Below are 13,209 nucleotides of genomic sequence, written 5' to 3' on the forward strand. Positions count from 1 at the left end.
TGGATGGACCTTGAGGGTGTCATGCTAAGCGAAATAAGTCAGGCAGAGAAGGACAGATACCATATGTTTGCATTCATAGGTCTAACAGGAGAGACCTGGCAGGGGACCATGGGGAGAGGAAGGGGGAAAGAGAGCGGGGAAGAGTGAGGGACACAGATCAAGGGAGACTACTGAATACTGGAGACGAACCATGGACTGAAGGGGGAGGGGGGGAGGGGGATGGTCATGGTGGGGGGCACTTGTGGGGAGAAGCACTGGGTGTTATATGGAAACTAATTTGACAATAAACTATTATAAAAAAAAATAAAGACTATGCCACGGTTTCTTGCCTTCCCAGGATGCTCTTCTCCCTGAACTTGGGACTTCATAGGCCAGAATTTCTACAAGGTAAGACCAACGAAAAATTTACACAAGAAAAGCTAAAGCCCGCCATCTACTTTGATGTCAGTATAGAAATAGATCTGATGCCAGAACCTACCAGCAAAAGAGAACCTCGGGTTCCTTTGCAAACACTGACTTTTTCAGACTTCATTTCAGACTTCAACCTTTTTTTTTAAAGCAACATCTTCTTTTGACCATGGCAAAGTTTGTGCTAGAACCTTTTCCTTACAAATGCTATCATCTAACTGAAGGCCTTCTTTCTTCCCAGCATTTCAATGGTGTTCTGTTTTTGGAGCTCTAGAAAATCAGTACAGTGATAGACCACACATCTAAGCCCATTTTCTTCTTGAATGGTTTTAATATCCAGAATCTCATCCCATTCAGAATTTTCTGACTTCGTTTTTTAAAAGATTGAAGTTGGGGACCATTTTAATTTTAAAAACAGGACAGGTTTGGTAGTCAGGGAGGATCACTGTCTAAAATTTACCGACAATCTTTTATGATCATTCTGTTCTAACATATTGCCGTGCATTTCCAGTAATATTTCCAGAGTGAATATTTCTTTGATTCTTAGACATCTTCCTCCTCGTTCATTAGTGGTCAGTACACTCTTTTGCAGTAAAGAGAACTGCATCTCTTCTAGTATCTTTAACAACATAATCCTTAAGTAAATTTATCACCCCCTCCTCTGACTCCCCCAAAAGTCCTGACACTTTTCAGAGCACAGATCTCCCCAATTTAGAGGTGCCATTAATATACTGCTCTTGAAGGACCACTCCTTTTCTTTCTTTCTTGTCTTTTTCTCCCCCCCATTATCACACTTAGAGATTCTGGTTCAGTTTGTCTGGGGCAAAGCCTGGGTGTTAGGGTTTTGCTTTGTTGTTGTTGTTGTTGTTGTTGTTGTTGTTTTGAAGCTGCTATTTGATTCTAAGGTGCACCCCTGGCTGAGAGCCCTGAGAAAGAAGAAAGGAGCATGCTTCTATAGAAAAGCAGCTGCTTCCCCATTGACGCCCCTTTAAGAGACACCTTTCTAGTGAGATGAGCAGTGGAGAGAGAATAGCTCATGTCTGCCTTTTCTGGCCGCCACCAAAGTCCCTGTGATCCGCTAGCATCAGGGAATCTCTGTTTTGGGTTTTTTTTTTTTTTCCTCCTGCCACGACTTCTCGAGGGACCTTCACAGAAGGGTCCCACTGGAGAACTTGAGCGGATTCCAGAGCTCATTTGAGGAGTCTGTTCAAAGCTCCTGAGAGATTAGGGAAGCAGCCGGCTCCCCTACTGGCTGTGAGGCAGGCTGTGCTGCTCGGCTCCCTGGGTCTATTGACCTCGGTCTTCCTCCAGGCACACCCTCCCAGGTGACAGCTCCCAAGCTGCCCCCTCTCCTAGCCCCACAGTCCTATATATCTCCAGATTTCATTATGTTTTACTGCACCCATGAATCATCAAAATTCTTTAGAAAGTCCAATATTGCAGCAAACTGCAACTGACTAACTCACATTAGTAAGTCTTTTAATGAAACATACATAGGCCACAAGAGATTAAAAGGCAAGAGAGTAGGGGCACCTGGGTGGCTCTGTTGGTTAAGCATCCGACTTCAGCTCAGGTTGTGATCTCACAGTTCGTAGGTTCAAGCCCTGCATCAGGCTCTGTGCTGATGGCCCGGAGCCTAGAGCCTGCTTCAGATTCTGTGTCTCCCTCTCTATCTGCCTCTCCCCTTGCTCACACCCTGTTTCTCTCACTCAAAAATAAACATTAAAGGGGTGCCTGGGTGGCTCAGTCAGTTGAGCGTCTGACTTTGGCTCAGGTCATGATTTTATAGTCTGAGTTTGAGCCCCATGTGCTGACAGCTCAGAGCCTGGAGCCTGCTTTAGATTCTGTGTCTCCTTCTCTCAGTGCCCCTCCAACTCTCACACTCTGTCTCTCTCTGTCTCTGTCTCTCTCTCAAAAAAATAAACATACATTAAAATAAGAAAACATTAAAAATGTTAAAAAAAAATTAAAAAGGCAGGAAAGTAGACAAAAAATGGCTAAAATGCCCAGGCTAGTCTGTATCACGTGCATACATAGTATCTACCATTGTGTCCACAGTGGAGCAGACTCGCTTCACCATGAAGGAGACCTAGAACCTGGAGCCCACACTCTGGGGCTGTGCCAGCAGGGCGAAACCGTGCCCGCTCCCTGCAGTGCCAACTAGGGAGTACTTCCAGGCCTTCGCTCACTTTAATCCAGGATTTCTCAACACCAACGCTACTGACTTTCAGGGCCAGGCCAGTTTTTGCTGTGAGACAGAGTCCTGTGTTTTGTAGGCTGTGTAACAGCGCCCCTGTCTCCTGCCCACTAGATGCCAGTAGTCTGCCTAAGCTGTCACACCCCAAAATGCCTGTAGACATTACCAACTGAGTAGGTAGGGGTAAATTGTCCCCCATGAGACCCACTGGTTTAGTCTGAAGATATTTTGTGTCTGCTTGTATCAATTTTGTTTCAGTGTCAGACAGAATTTGAAACAACAGTATTTAAAATAAAATCAAACCACCACACGGGGGCTCTACCAAATAGGTATTCTAAAACTCAAAAAGACAAGTGGAAAACCACCATTTATATTCAAAGTAGTGGAAAGGTAAATACTTGATGCATTTTAATAGCCCACCAAAGAAATAGCCATTGCATGGTGGCTGGATGGCTCAGTTAGTTAGAAGTCTGACTCTTGATTTTGGCTCAGGTCATGATCCCAGGGTTGTGGGATCGAGCCCTGTGTCAGGCTCTGCACTGAGTATGGAGCCTGCTTGAGATTTTCTCTTTCTTCCTCTGCCCTTCTCCCCCAGGGAGCTCACACGTACTCCTCTCTTTCTCTCTCTTAAGTAAAAAATATAGATATTAAAAATTAAAAAAGAAATATCAATTATATCTCAGCTCTGTAGTTTACTGTTTCAAGGAAGACAATTTTTATTTTTTTTATGTTTTTTTTTTTAAATTATTGTAACAGAGAGAGACAGAGAATAAGCGAGGAAGGGGCAGAAAAAGAGGGAGACACAGAATCTGAAGCAGGCTCCAGGCTCTGAGCTGTCTGCTCGGAGCCCAACTCGGGGCTTGAACCCATGAATGGTGAGATCATGACCTGAGCCAAAGTTCGCCACTTAACTGACTGAGCCACCCAGGCACCCCTCAAGGAAGACAATTTTTAATAAGCCACTCTTTAAAGCTTAAGGGCAAAGGCTCAGATAAAATAAACTCAATCATAGATTAAAGATCTTTGGAGTGGACTTCTGAGAAAATTTCCACATTGCTTAAACACAGATTTTCACTATCTCGATTAAAATGTGATATAACTCATGAAAAAAAGTTCTTGTTGCAGAAATTCAGAAGCTTTACAAGAAAAGTTGAAGAAAATTATGTTGTTTTTTTAAAGTTAGATTTAAATAGCTGTTGAGAAGCTTCACGAATTGGGTTTCTGAGTGCGACTGAGAACGGACCGGTTCCCTAGAGGCAGGCCCGGCGGCTTGAGTGTGTGCGGTTCAGTTGAGCAAAACAAAATCTTTCAATATGGAGAATGTTAAACGCGGAAGTAATCAAATCGTATAGGACAGCCTCGTGTATTTATCTTCCAGAGTCTTCTCAGCAGCCCTCCTCCCGATGCCTGCACTACCTGACTGTTCCCGCCCCGGGACCCCCTCCCCTCCTGCATGGTCTCGAAGCGAATCAGTCTGGTCCCTGATAGAAAGGGCCCCCCGATGGGGAAGGCAGCCAGTCCGGTGTGTTACCGATATCCATCCTTTCTTTTAAGGACGGCTCTCTGCTTGGACCATGCTAGGGTCCTTTCACGGAGCAGCCTATGGCCCTACGCATCTACTCTTGAGATACCAGGTTGGAGTTCAGAATGGAGGAGCAAAATACCTCAGGCTCCGAATGTGAACATATGAAAGAATATTTTCTCCTGTGTAAAACTTTAAAGGAAAATAATTGCTGCTCAAAGTAAGAGACTCACAGGGGAATATGTTAACTGTGGTGTTGTGATTGGGTTCTAAGGAGCTGAATGTTGTCTGCAGCCAATAGTCTTTTGGATAGCAAATGTCAATATTCACTATCAATTTCCCTGGATTTGGTGAGAAAGGGGGAAGTCCTTGAATGGATGACATGACGAGTAGACTCCCAACTGTCTTCCATAATTCATTCCTTTATTCTCACATTCTCCTTCTTCCCTCCCCCCTCCTTTTTTCCTTGCTTGCTTCCTTCATTCCTTCCTCTCCTCTATCTCACACACTTACCCCCAATAGTTTTAGCTAGGCACATGGCCACTCATCTAGACATCTAGAGACTTCACTTACCAGTATCCTTCGGCTGCGTGTGGCATTATGACTGAGTGCTTAGCAAAGGAATGTGAGCACAAGTCCTCTGCCTCGCTTGCTTAGAAGAACATTGGGCTCCACTTCCTCCCCAACACCATCCAGAACCCCAGAGAACCAATTCAGCCACTCGTCTTTTGGGTCTCTCTAAAACACTTCCACCTCTACCCAATCGAAACAAATGGAATCATTCTTTCCCAAAGTGCATCATTTTGTTAAACTTTGTACTTCATTCTGTGATCTCAAAACACATTGTTTCTGTGTTTTCATTTAATGACTGTCCTTCAGCAGAGTGGGATCGACCCGCCCCCTAAACCGAAACTGATTTGCATTTTGGGACTGAGGATGGCACATTTCCGAAGGATGTGACAAGAGGTATGACTCCTGGGATTTTCTGGCGAAGGGAGAGCAGGTGCATGTCAGTCCAGGTGGCAATAGGCAGGCAGTTGGGTTGGTTTTAGCTTCCATTGTGGTCAAGAGCAGGTCCAACAGGGCCCTGCCTGAGGGCTGGCTAGCTCAGCCGTGGGGCAAAAAGGAAAGGGGGTGTGAGGCTCGAGAGCAGTCAGTGTTCAGACGTCCATACTGGGGGTTCCCTCTTTATCACAGCCCTGAAATAATATCTTAATGAGACCATGATAACCAAATGGAAGAAGAAGCCTCAAATCAGTAATGGCTGACCTTACATACTTCGGTCATGGGAATATTATATTCCAAACCTAAGAAAATGTATAAATCCATTTTTCCGTGCCACTGGTCTAAACTCAAACATGTCATCTACCCCTGGATTAAGAAATTTTGGAGACAGGGAATGTCCCTGAGGCTCTTTATGACTAAATTTTCTTAGGATGTTTAAATGGATTTTAATCTCACCAAGGGGAGAGAGATAAAAGGAAGAGGAAAAAAAAATTTTAAATGACAAACTTTCAGTGAACAAAGCTGTTTTTTCAAGTAGCAAAAAGTAAAGTAATAGGCCATTAACAGGAGGCTAATTATGCTTTTGTATAACTGTGTTCCTTTCAATAGAGGCAGGTTATTAAATATATATCTAAAGGTGTTTAATTCTAATACCTTTATAAAACTTATAAGGTAACTTAGAAATTAAAAGAAAATCTTTTGTCAGACCACATGTCATACTACTCATAAAGGATTAGAACAATTATGCAAATCAAGTTCCAGAAATAGCTCTGGGTATCCCATAATTCCTCAAGATAGATATGCAAATCACACAGCTCGTGACTGGGTTGAAAGAATCGCACACTGTACGGTTACACTCTTTGTGTCACTCTCCCCAGTGAAGCCTGCAGCGGGTTCCTCCCTGCCTCTCCTCCTCCTTCCTCTTCTCCCAAGCCCGTCGCCATGCAAGTTGGTCAGTGCTAGGGGAAATACGTGGAGGAAGAAGTGGGGGGAAAATGAGACATGCAGTGACGGCGACATGGAAAACTTTCAGCTCTGCACACATTTTACATTTCGTGATCTCTAGAGAAGATTCTAATAAGGCATGTATTAAGTCAGCATCGGAACTTTAATAATGCTCCAAAGCCGTATTTAATGCAGGTCCTAAGCAAAAAAACAGTGTCCGCGTCTCACATATCCTATCCTGGCAGAAAATGAGTTCCATCCTAGAAAGCTGTGCAGATTGGCACGATTCAGGTAATATAAAAGAATCGGAAATTTTTACGTCTATACTTAGCCAACAGTGTATATGCTCTCCACCTTGAGTAGACTGGCCACCTAAATCTTAATTTGTACATGGCAAAAGTATTCTTCCTAGAAGTCAAGTAATAATAGCTTTAATGTACCTGTCTCCTTGATGTTGCTGAGAAATAAGAGAATTGTATTTATGCCTTGACATTGCGGCTTAAAATATTTTTGCATGTTTTCACCCGGTAATTTGAAGTGACTTCAAGACTTGAGACTTTGGGATTATAAATTTCAAGCTGTCTATTTCTCCTAAATGACTCCATCCAGGACACAGGATATGTTAAATACCTCCTAAGCCTTTCCCCCTTTTTTTTCCTTGACCAAAGGCACAAAGTACCCTTTTCTGTAGTAGAAGCCTGCTACTCTTTCTCCTTTGGGGAGAGAAGTGGAGTGGTCTTCCTGAGGAATACCTGTTTGATTTCTATTAATTTCTGACTTTTCTCATTAATAATGGCTTTGCTAGTACTAGCGCTTGAATATTTGGAGAGAATCGCAATGGCAAATGTTGAGAGAATTACGTGGTTTTAAGGTTTTAAGGTTCAAGGACTTTATGTTTAAAATGGACACCAGGGTGAGGAGAATGTGGGAACCGGAAGGTCATGGAAGAATCAAGAGGAAGGGGAAGAGGAACCGTGTTCCAGTCTTCTGGTTTTTCCTCCATCCCTCACTTGGGCAACCAAAGGCCCCAGACAATTGATATGATGTCTGACCTCCTCATTATCTCCAAGCTCTTTATCTGGACCCCACCTGGGGCCAATATTACGTTCTGACTTGATTGGTGGCTCGAGGCATGTTTGCTAGGTGTCTCCAATTAGCCTGCTAACCCACTAGCCAGAGAACTGGACCTTCCATATCCCTGTGTCCTCCTGCCCTGCCCATTTTCTTAGGTTTGAAATATTAGTATTCCCATTACCGAATACCGAAATTAGCTGCTTATTCACTTCCAATACCTATTTGATGACTGCCCATGAACTCATTCAAGGGGTTTTCCATTTTCCTGCAACTAGACTTATGCTATCAAAATCTTAAATATACACTGATCAAAACTAGCCTGTGATAGGTATCTTTTTAATCTCCTAGGTTTATTTTTTTTCTAAGAAATCAAGACAAAGCTACTCTTTTTCCAAAGGCAGGTTAATTCAGCAGTCAACAGCAGGCTGAATGACCTGATAGTTGGAAAGAGTGACTGAATTAAATAAATCTAATTTTTTTTAGCTTTGTGAATACAGTTCCAGGATATCAAGTATACCTGTCAAAGGACTGAGTAGTTTAAGTATTGTTGCAGGTAATTGTTGCTTCAGAAAGCAACACTATTAGTGCCCGAAGCGCTGAATACAAGTGCCTGAAGCAATAGTAGTGCTTATTTCAAGATTAAGAGTCTATAGGTACGAGGTTGCCTGTGGGATTATTTTATGTTTACTTATTTAAGAGAGAGAGAAAGAGAGAGTGAGAGAGCACACGCAGGGGAGGTGGCAGAGGGAAAAGGAGAGAGAATTCCAAGCAGGCTCCAAGCTGCCAGTGCTGAGCCCAGTGGAGGCTGGACCTCACAAAGTGTGCGATCATGACCTGAGCGGAAACTAAGAGTCAGGCACTTAACCCACGGAGCCACCCAGACATCCCATGAGGTTGCTTGTTTGGTTAAACAGCCCAACTCTGTTAAAATAGATGCCTGTTCTTCTTATCTATCTGGTCTGCTACCTTCACTGTGGTGACTATCTCTTCTCATGGTTGCAAAATGGCTGCTGTGGCTCCATGCACCAAATCCTCACCAAAAACATCCCAAAAGAAAGGAAATGGTAGGACTGGGAGAAGACAAAATGGCTCTGTTCATGGGGCTGGGTTGGACCCCCAAAGTCTTGTCTAAGCTGGAGAAAAGGCATAAAGAACCCCTTGGACTCAGATTAAGTTTGCTTTAACTTCTATTCACTCCAGAAACAGCTAAAAACCAATGCAAATATTATTGATTTTGGTCTAGAATGTGAGTGGGTGGAGACGGTTTCCCATGACCTCCTTTCCCCCTCATGAGAGGGTCCTGAAGCTCAGTGGTCTTGGCAGGTGACACGGAATGACACATCTACCTAAGAATAGAGAACAATAGTTTACAGCCACTGCACTTCAACCCCAGCCACCTCAGTGTACAGACAACTCAAAATGCCAGTAAAACCATACATTTGCTACTCAACCCACCAGGGCACTCTAATGAGTGGGTTTGGAGACTTGAACATTGGTACGGTCTGCCCTAGAATGATCTTACCCCTCTGTGGCAGCTAGTTCCCCCCTGATGTCTAGAAATTCACACCTTACATCTGAAAGCTTAGTAGCAATTGCATTGGGTATGAGGGCATGAAGACTTTGGACACAGGGAACAGTACACGCAAAGGCTTGTTGGTAGGACACGTTGCAAACCATTCAGGGCACTGCTGGCTGTGGAGTGGCTGGAGGGCAGGGCCTGGGAAGGGAATGGACAGAGGTGAGAGCTCAGGGACCTGGGGGCCACAGGCATGCACAAGGATTCATACAGGTAAACACAATGCACCAGGAGAGCCCTAAGGAGGGTGGCTGGGCCAAGAAAGGCTCGTAGAAGTCATGGATCTGGGTCCAGCACAAACCCATTGGTCAGCTGGGACCCAGAGGTGTGGGTACACAGGTAAGTTATGCCTCCGCCATCCCAGTTCTTAAATATTGCAAATATTGTCTCTGCTCTGGAGGGGTTGGTGAGAGATTCCCAGACAGAGAAGGGGACATAGGCTTTCCAGGGAGGAAAGAAAGAAGGGATGGAAATGCAAAGGGAGGGTGACGCCAGCGTGGTGGAGAGGCCAGACTGTGAAAGGCTTTCTGTGACAGGGAAGAAGTTTGCACTCCATCCTGCAGGCCTTAGAAAGACGGTAAAGGGTAGACTGGATCTCACCACCCACCCATCCCCCTGCGAAAGAAAACCCAAGCTCAGCCCTAGGACCCAGGACCCTCTTATCTTTTAGTGGGCAGGGCATTTGAGAAGGTATGGGGGTGGTAGTGAGATGAAAGACTTAGCAAAAATAATTGTTTTTTTTATCTTTTAAAAAGAGAGCAAGAAGAAAGGAAAGGGAGAGAGGGGAGGGTGTGGAGAGGGAATAGAGAAGAGGAACAAAGTATGAAGGAGAAGTAAAAAATGTCAAGGAAAGTAGAAAAAGAAAGTGGAAACAAATAGGGTAAAATTGATAAGATTTGTCAAGGCTGGAGAGTAAATAGATTATCATTATGGTTATTGATTTGTTATAAGCTTCCCCACTTGAGATATTTCCTTTTGTAAAAAAATGAACAGTTAGGTGGAAATGTAAATAGATACCCCTTTTTTTCTGCAAAGCTTTTAGACATAGGATATCACAATCCCTAAAAATGCATATTTTTGAACCAATAGTTCCATGCCAGGACATGCAGATGAAGATTTATACACAAGAAATCTATTTTCCATTGCTTCAAGTGCAGTGATGACCCATTTATCTCATGGGGGTGGGGGAGGGGGGAGGTGGAGATGTGCTAAATTAACTTCTCAAATAAACAAACGCACGATTTTAATAGAAGTCTTCCCCCAAAGACCTGGTACCTGGCCTGCGATGATGAATAGAATGTTCTGAAACACAACTCATGTTTGATGATGTTTTATTAATTAGCAATCAAAGTACATGTTAATAGATTCATTGATCCAAAAAGCTGTTGAGGGGTGAGGGGCTTTTTGCCTCTACAGACTATTCCCCTAGACGGCTCGTTTCTCTGCCTCTCTCTGTTCTTCCGTTTCTTTTTAGAGTTGGCTGTCATTTCTCGTTACTCTTCACCTGAGCTCTCATTAGAAATCATCCACCTAATCAGAATAAAGCACAACAAAACCAAACCAGATAACCAAATCTGTAGACATGACATCTCAAGTGCACCTTTGTCTGAGGGGTGGCTGGGTGGCTCAGTCAGTTAAACGTCCAATGCTTGATTTTGGCTCAGGTCATGATCTCACAGTTAGTGGGTTCAAGCCCTGGGTTGGGCTCTGCACTCGGCGTGGAGCCCGTGTAGAATGCTCTCTTTCCCTTCCTGTCTCTCTCTGACCTCCCCAACTCGTACATGCTCAATCTCTCAAAACAAACATTAAAAAAAATAATAAAGTAAGTCTTTGTCTGAACAAAGGCCTGTTGGTATATCCCCAGCCAGCCTGTGTACTTCTTAAAAGATGTTCTTTCCTGAGTCCAACCTCAACCCCTCCTAATAAGAATCTCTGGACCCTGCAAGCACTTCAGGTAATTCTTTTGAATATTAAAACTTGAGAATCACGGGTTTATGGATTCTTCTGTAAAAAAAAAAATCCATGAACTCAAATCCATATATAAGAAGCGGTCTAAATGGATTATCTCCACCATCAGGTTCTGCCTAAGGCTGAAGATGTTCTGGGTCATGTGGTTTGGTCCCTGCACCAGGCCAGGTACTAAATATTCTGAAAATCACAGGGGCTTAGTAACTTGTACTGTTTTGAACGTGGATCCCTGGGAGGGGGAGGAGGGTTGGAGGAGGAGAGGTTTACTTCCCAGGCCTCTCTGTCTTCGCGTTAGCTGTGTTTTCTGACAAGTGGCCACTGGATAATTAACATCTACCTGGTCTCATGACCTTGGGAGAAATAAGGTAATTCTTCCTTAGATTTTCCAAATATGAGACTATCTTCACAGACTGTCTCCTACAGACAAAACAGAATACTGCTGACCATCTATCAGAGATAAATTGGCCACACCCTCTTATTATGACCTATCCCTCTTGGACTGAATACCTAATAGTTTTGATTAGGGTCCACTACAATAAATTTCAACATGTTTGCTGTTCTCATATTTAGTGTTTTTATTAAAATGATCACTTTGCTTATACCCATGTCCTGTATGTTTATAAAAAAAGTTTTAAAGGAATATATACTGCTGTTTTCCTTTAAAGAAAAGATTTGCAAATTTTGATCTTGTATCTTAACAAGACTCCAAATGTCTTAGATATTCTGATGGCCAACTAAGGAAACATGCACTCAAAGGATAACGGAACATGAATACCGGATTTAGACAGTCTCAAGCAAAAGCAACCAGAAACCACTCCAGAATGAAAATACTGGTATATTTGTATAATGCAAAGAGAAATACAGATATAAATCCTCAAAACGGAAGGTACATTAATAAAAACGTAGCATTATAAGCAAAAAATATTTTACAGTACTTGCAGAATTTAGTCTTTCCATTTAAGATTACAATGTGTCTAACAAATATTTAAAATTATGGTTGTCATTATTAATTTAAAATACCCATCAGATGAACAGCACAGCTTAACCTAGCAAACATTTTAAGGAAATGCTTTGTCTTGTAGAAGTAGAGTATCATTACATTCCATTCATTTATACCATGAACAAAAGGAGAACAGTTTTTGAAGTGGAAGTTAATTTCATAAGACAGAATAAAACTGGGCTTCTCAAAGAACAAACTGTTTCCAGAAACGTATTTTCATTTTTATTGGCAAAAAATACCTAAGCAATTCTGACTTAGTACTCTGCTTCCCAGAGCCTTCCCAATCCGAGAACCACAATCAATACAAAAACATGCAATACTGGTTTTTTGTTTTTTTTCTCCACACCATCACTAACCAAAACACTTTTACTCTTTTTAAAAGTTACAAGTTTACAGAAATGTTTCCACTCAAGATTGGTATAATACAGAGAGCAGTGGCGGCTGCTGGGCGTGTATTTGCCTAGTAGTATGAAGTAAGGTAGGAAACAAATCTTGTCACTTGCCGCTGCTCAAAAAACATCGCCTTGCTACTTTACATTCCCGTTTCTGCTCTTTAAATGCATCATCAATACTGAACAAAGTTTTCAACACTTTCAAAGAACCGGAGCCACACCACTGACCCCACGGCCGGCAACTCAGGGGGCACTGAAGACAACTCCCCGCCCCTCCTCCGTCCCGCCTTTCTCCTGCTTCCCACAGAAGACCCTCAAGAAATCAAACTTGTGAAGTCCCCTAGGTTCCTCTACTTCACCGCGAAATGTAATGCCACTTGAGGTTGTCAAAAATAGCTTCTGTAGAAAACTGGCCATGGTCTTTAGGAAACGTTGCATGAAGAAAATTAGTTTAGCCTTTATTTAAAAAAAAAAAAAAAAAAGAACACATGGAATAAAAGACGTCAGTACCAGAACAAAGACTCCAAGGCCTATTGTCAGGATGAACATACACTTGGCAGGACAAATGCGCGGAGCTGGGGGGGCCGGGGACGTCGAACCCCATCCCTCTCCCCCCCAAAAAAGTAGTCTGTACAATCCAAGTGCGGGTCCACGTGGAGAGTCATTGTGAAGGCATCTTAGAAAATTAACAAGGGGGGCAGAAGAGGGGGCAACGACGTCACTGTCCGAGCCAGAGGGAAAGGCTGGGTGGGGCGTACGAGGCAGGAGGGCCCCTCACAAGCCGATGCCTTTCAAGTCGCAGGGGAGGGTGGCCGGGGTGGCCTGCGGGCTCAGGCAGCAGGGGAACTGGGCCCGGAAGCAGTCCCTGAGCTCCCTGTTGAAGAGGAAGCACACGACGGGGTTGATGCCGGCCTGGGCGAAGGTGAGCCACACGGAGGCCGTCAGGTAGGCCTGGGGGACGGCGCCGGGCCGCACCAAGACCCGCAGGTAGCTGGCCACGACGTAGGGCCCCCAGAGGAGCAGGAAGAGCAGCGTGACGGCGTAGAACATCCTGCACAGCCTCTTCTCCGTCTTGAACTCCTCGAGCACGAGGAGGCGGCGCGCGCCGCGGCCGGGCCCGGC

General features: G+C 43.9%; 1 protein-coding gene across 1 annotated transcript; it reads right to left on the reverse strand.

The window, feature by feature from the left end:
- Positions 1 to 10,083: 10,083 nt before the first annotated feature.
- Positions 10,084 to 13,203, reverse strand: GPR27 (G protein-coupled receptor 27). Its single transcript, XM_029917269.1, has 2 exons — positions 12,598 to 13,203; positions 10,084 to 10,257 (listed from the first exon to the last, which is right to left on the reverse strand). The coding sequence occupies exon 1, from the start codon at positions 13,135 to 13,137 to the stop codon at positions 12,862 to 12,864; it is 276 nt and encodes a 91-aa protein (XP_029773129.1). The 5' UTR covers positions 13,138 to 13,203; the 3' UTR covers positions 10,084 to 10,257; positions 12,598 to 12,861.
- Positions 13,204 to 13,209: the final 6 nt, after the last annotated feature.

Source organism: Suricata suricatta, chromosome 12, assembly GCF_006229205.1.
Source record: "Suricata suricatta isolate VVHF042 chromosome 12, meerkat_22Aug2017_6uvM2_HiC, whole genome shotgun sequence".
NCBI lineage: Eukaryota > Metazoa > Chordata > Mammalia > Carnivora > Herpestidae > Suricata > Suricata suricatta.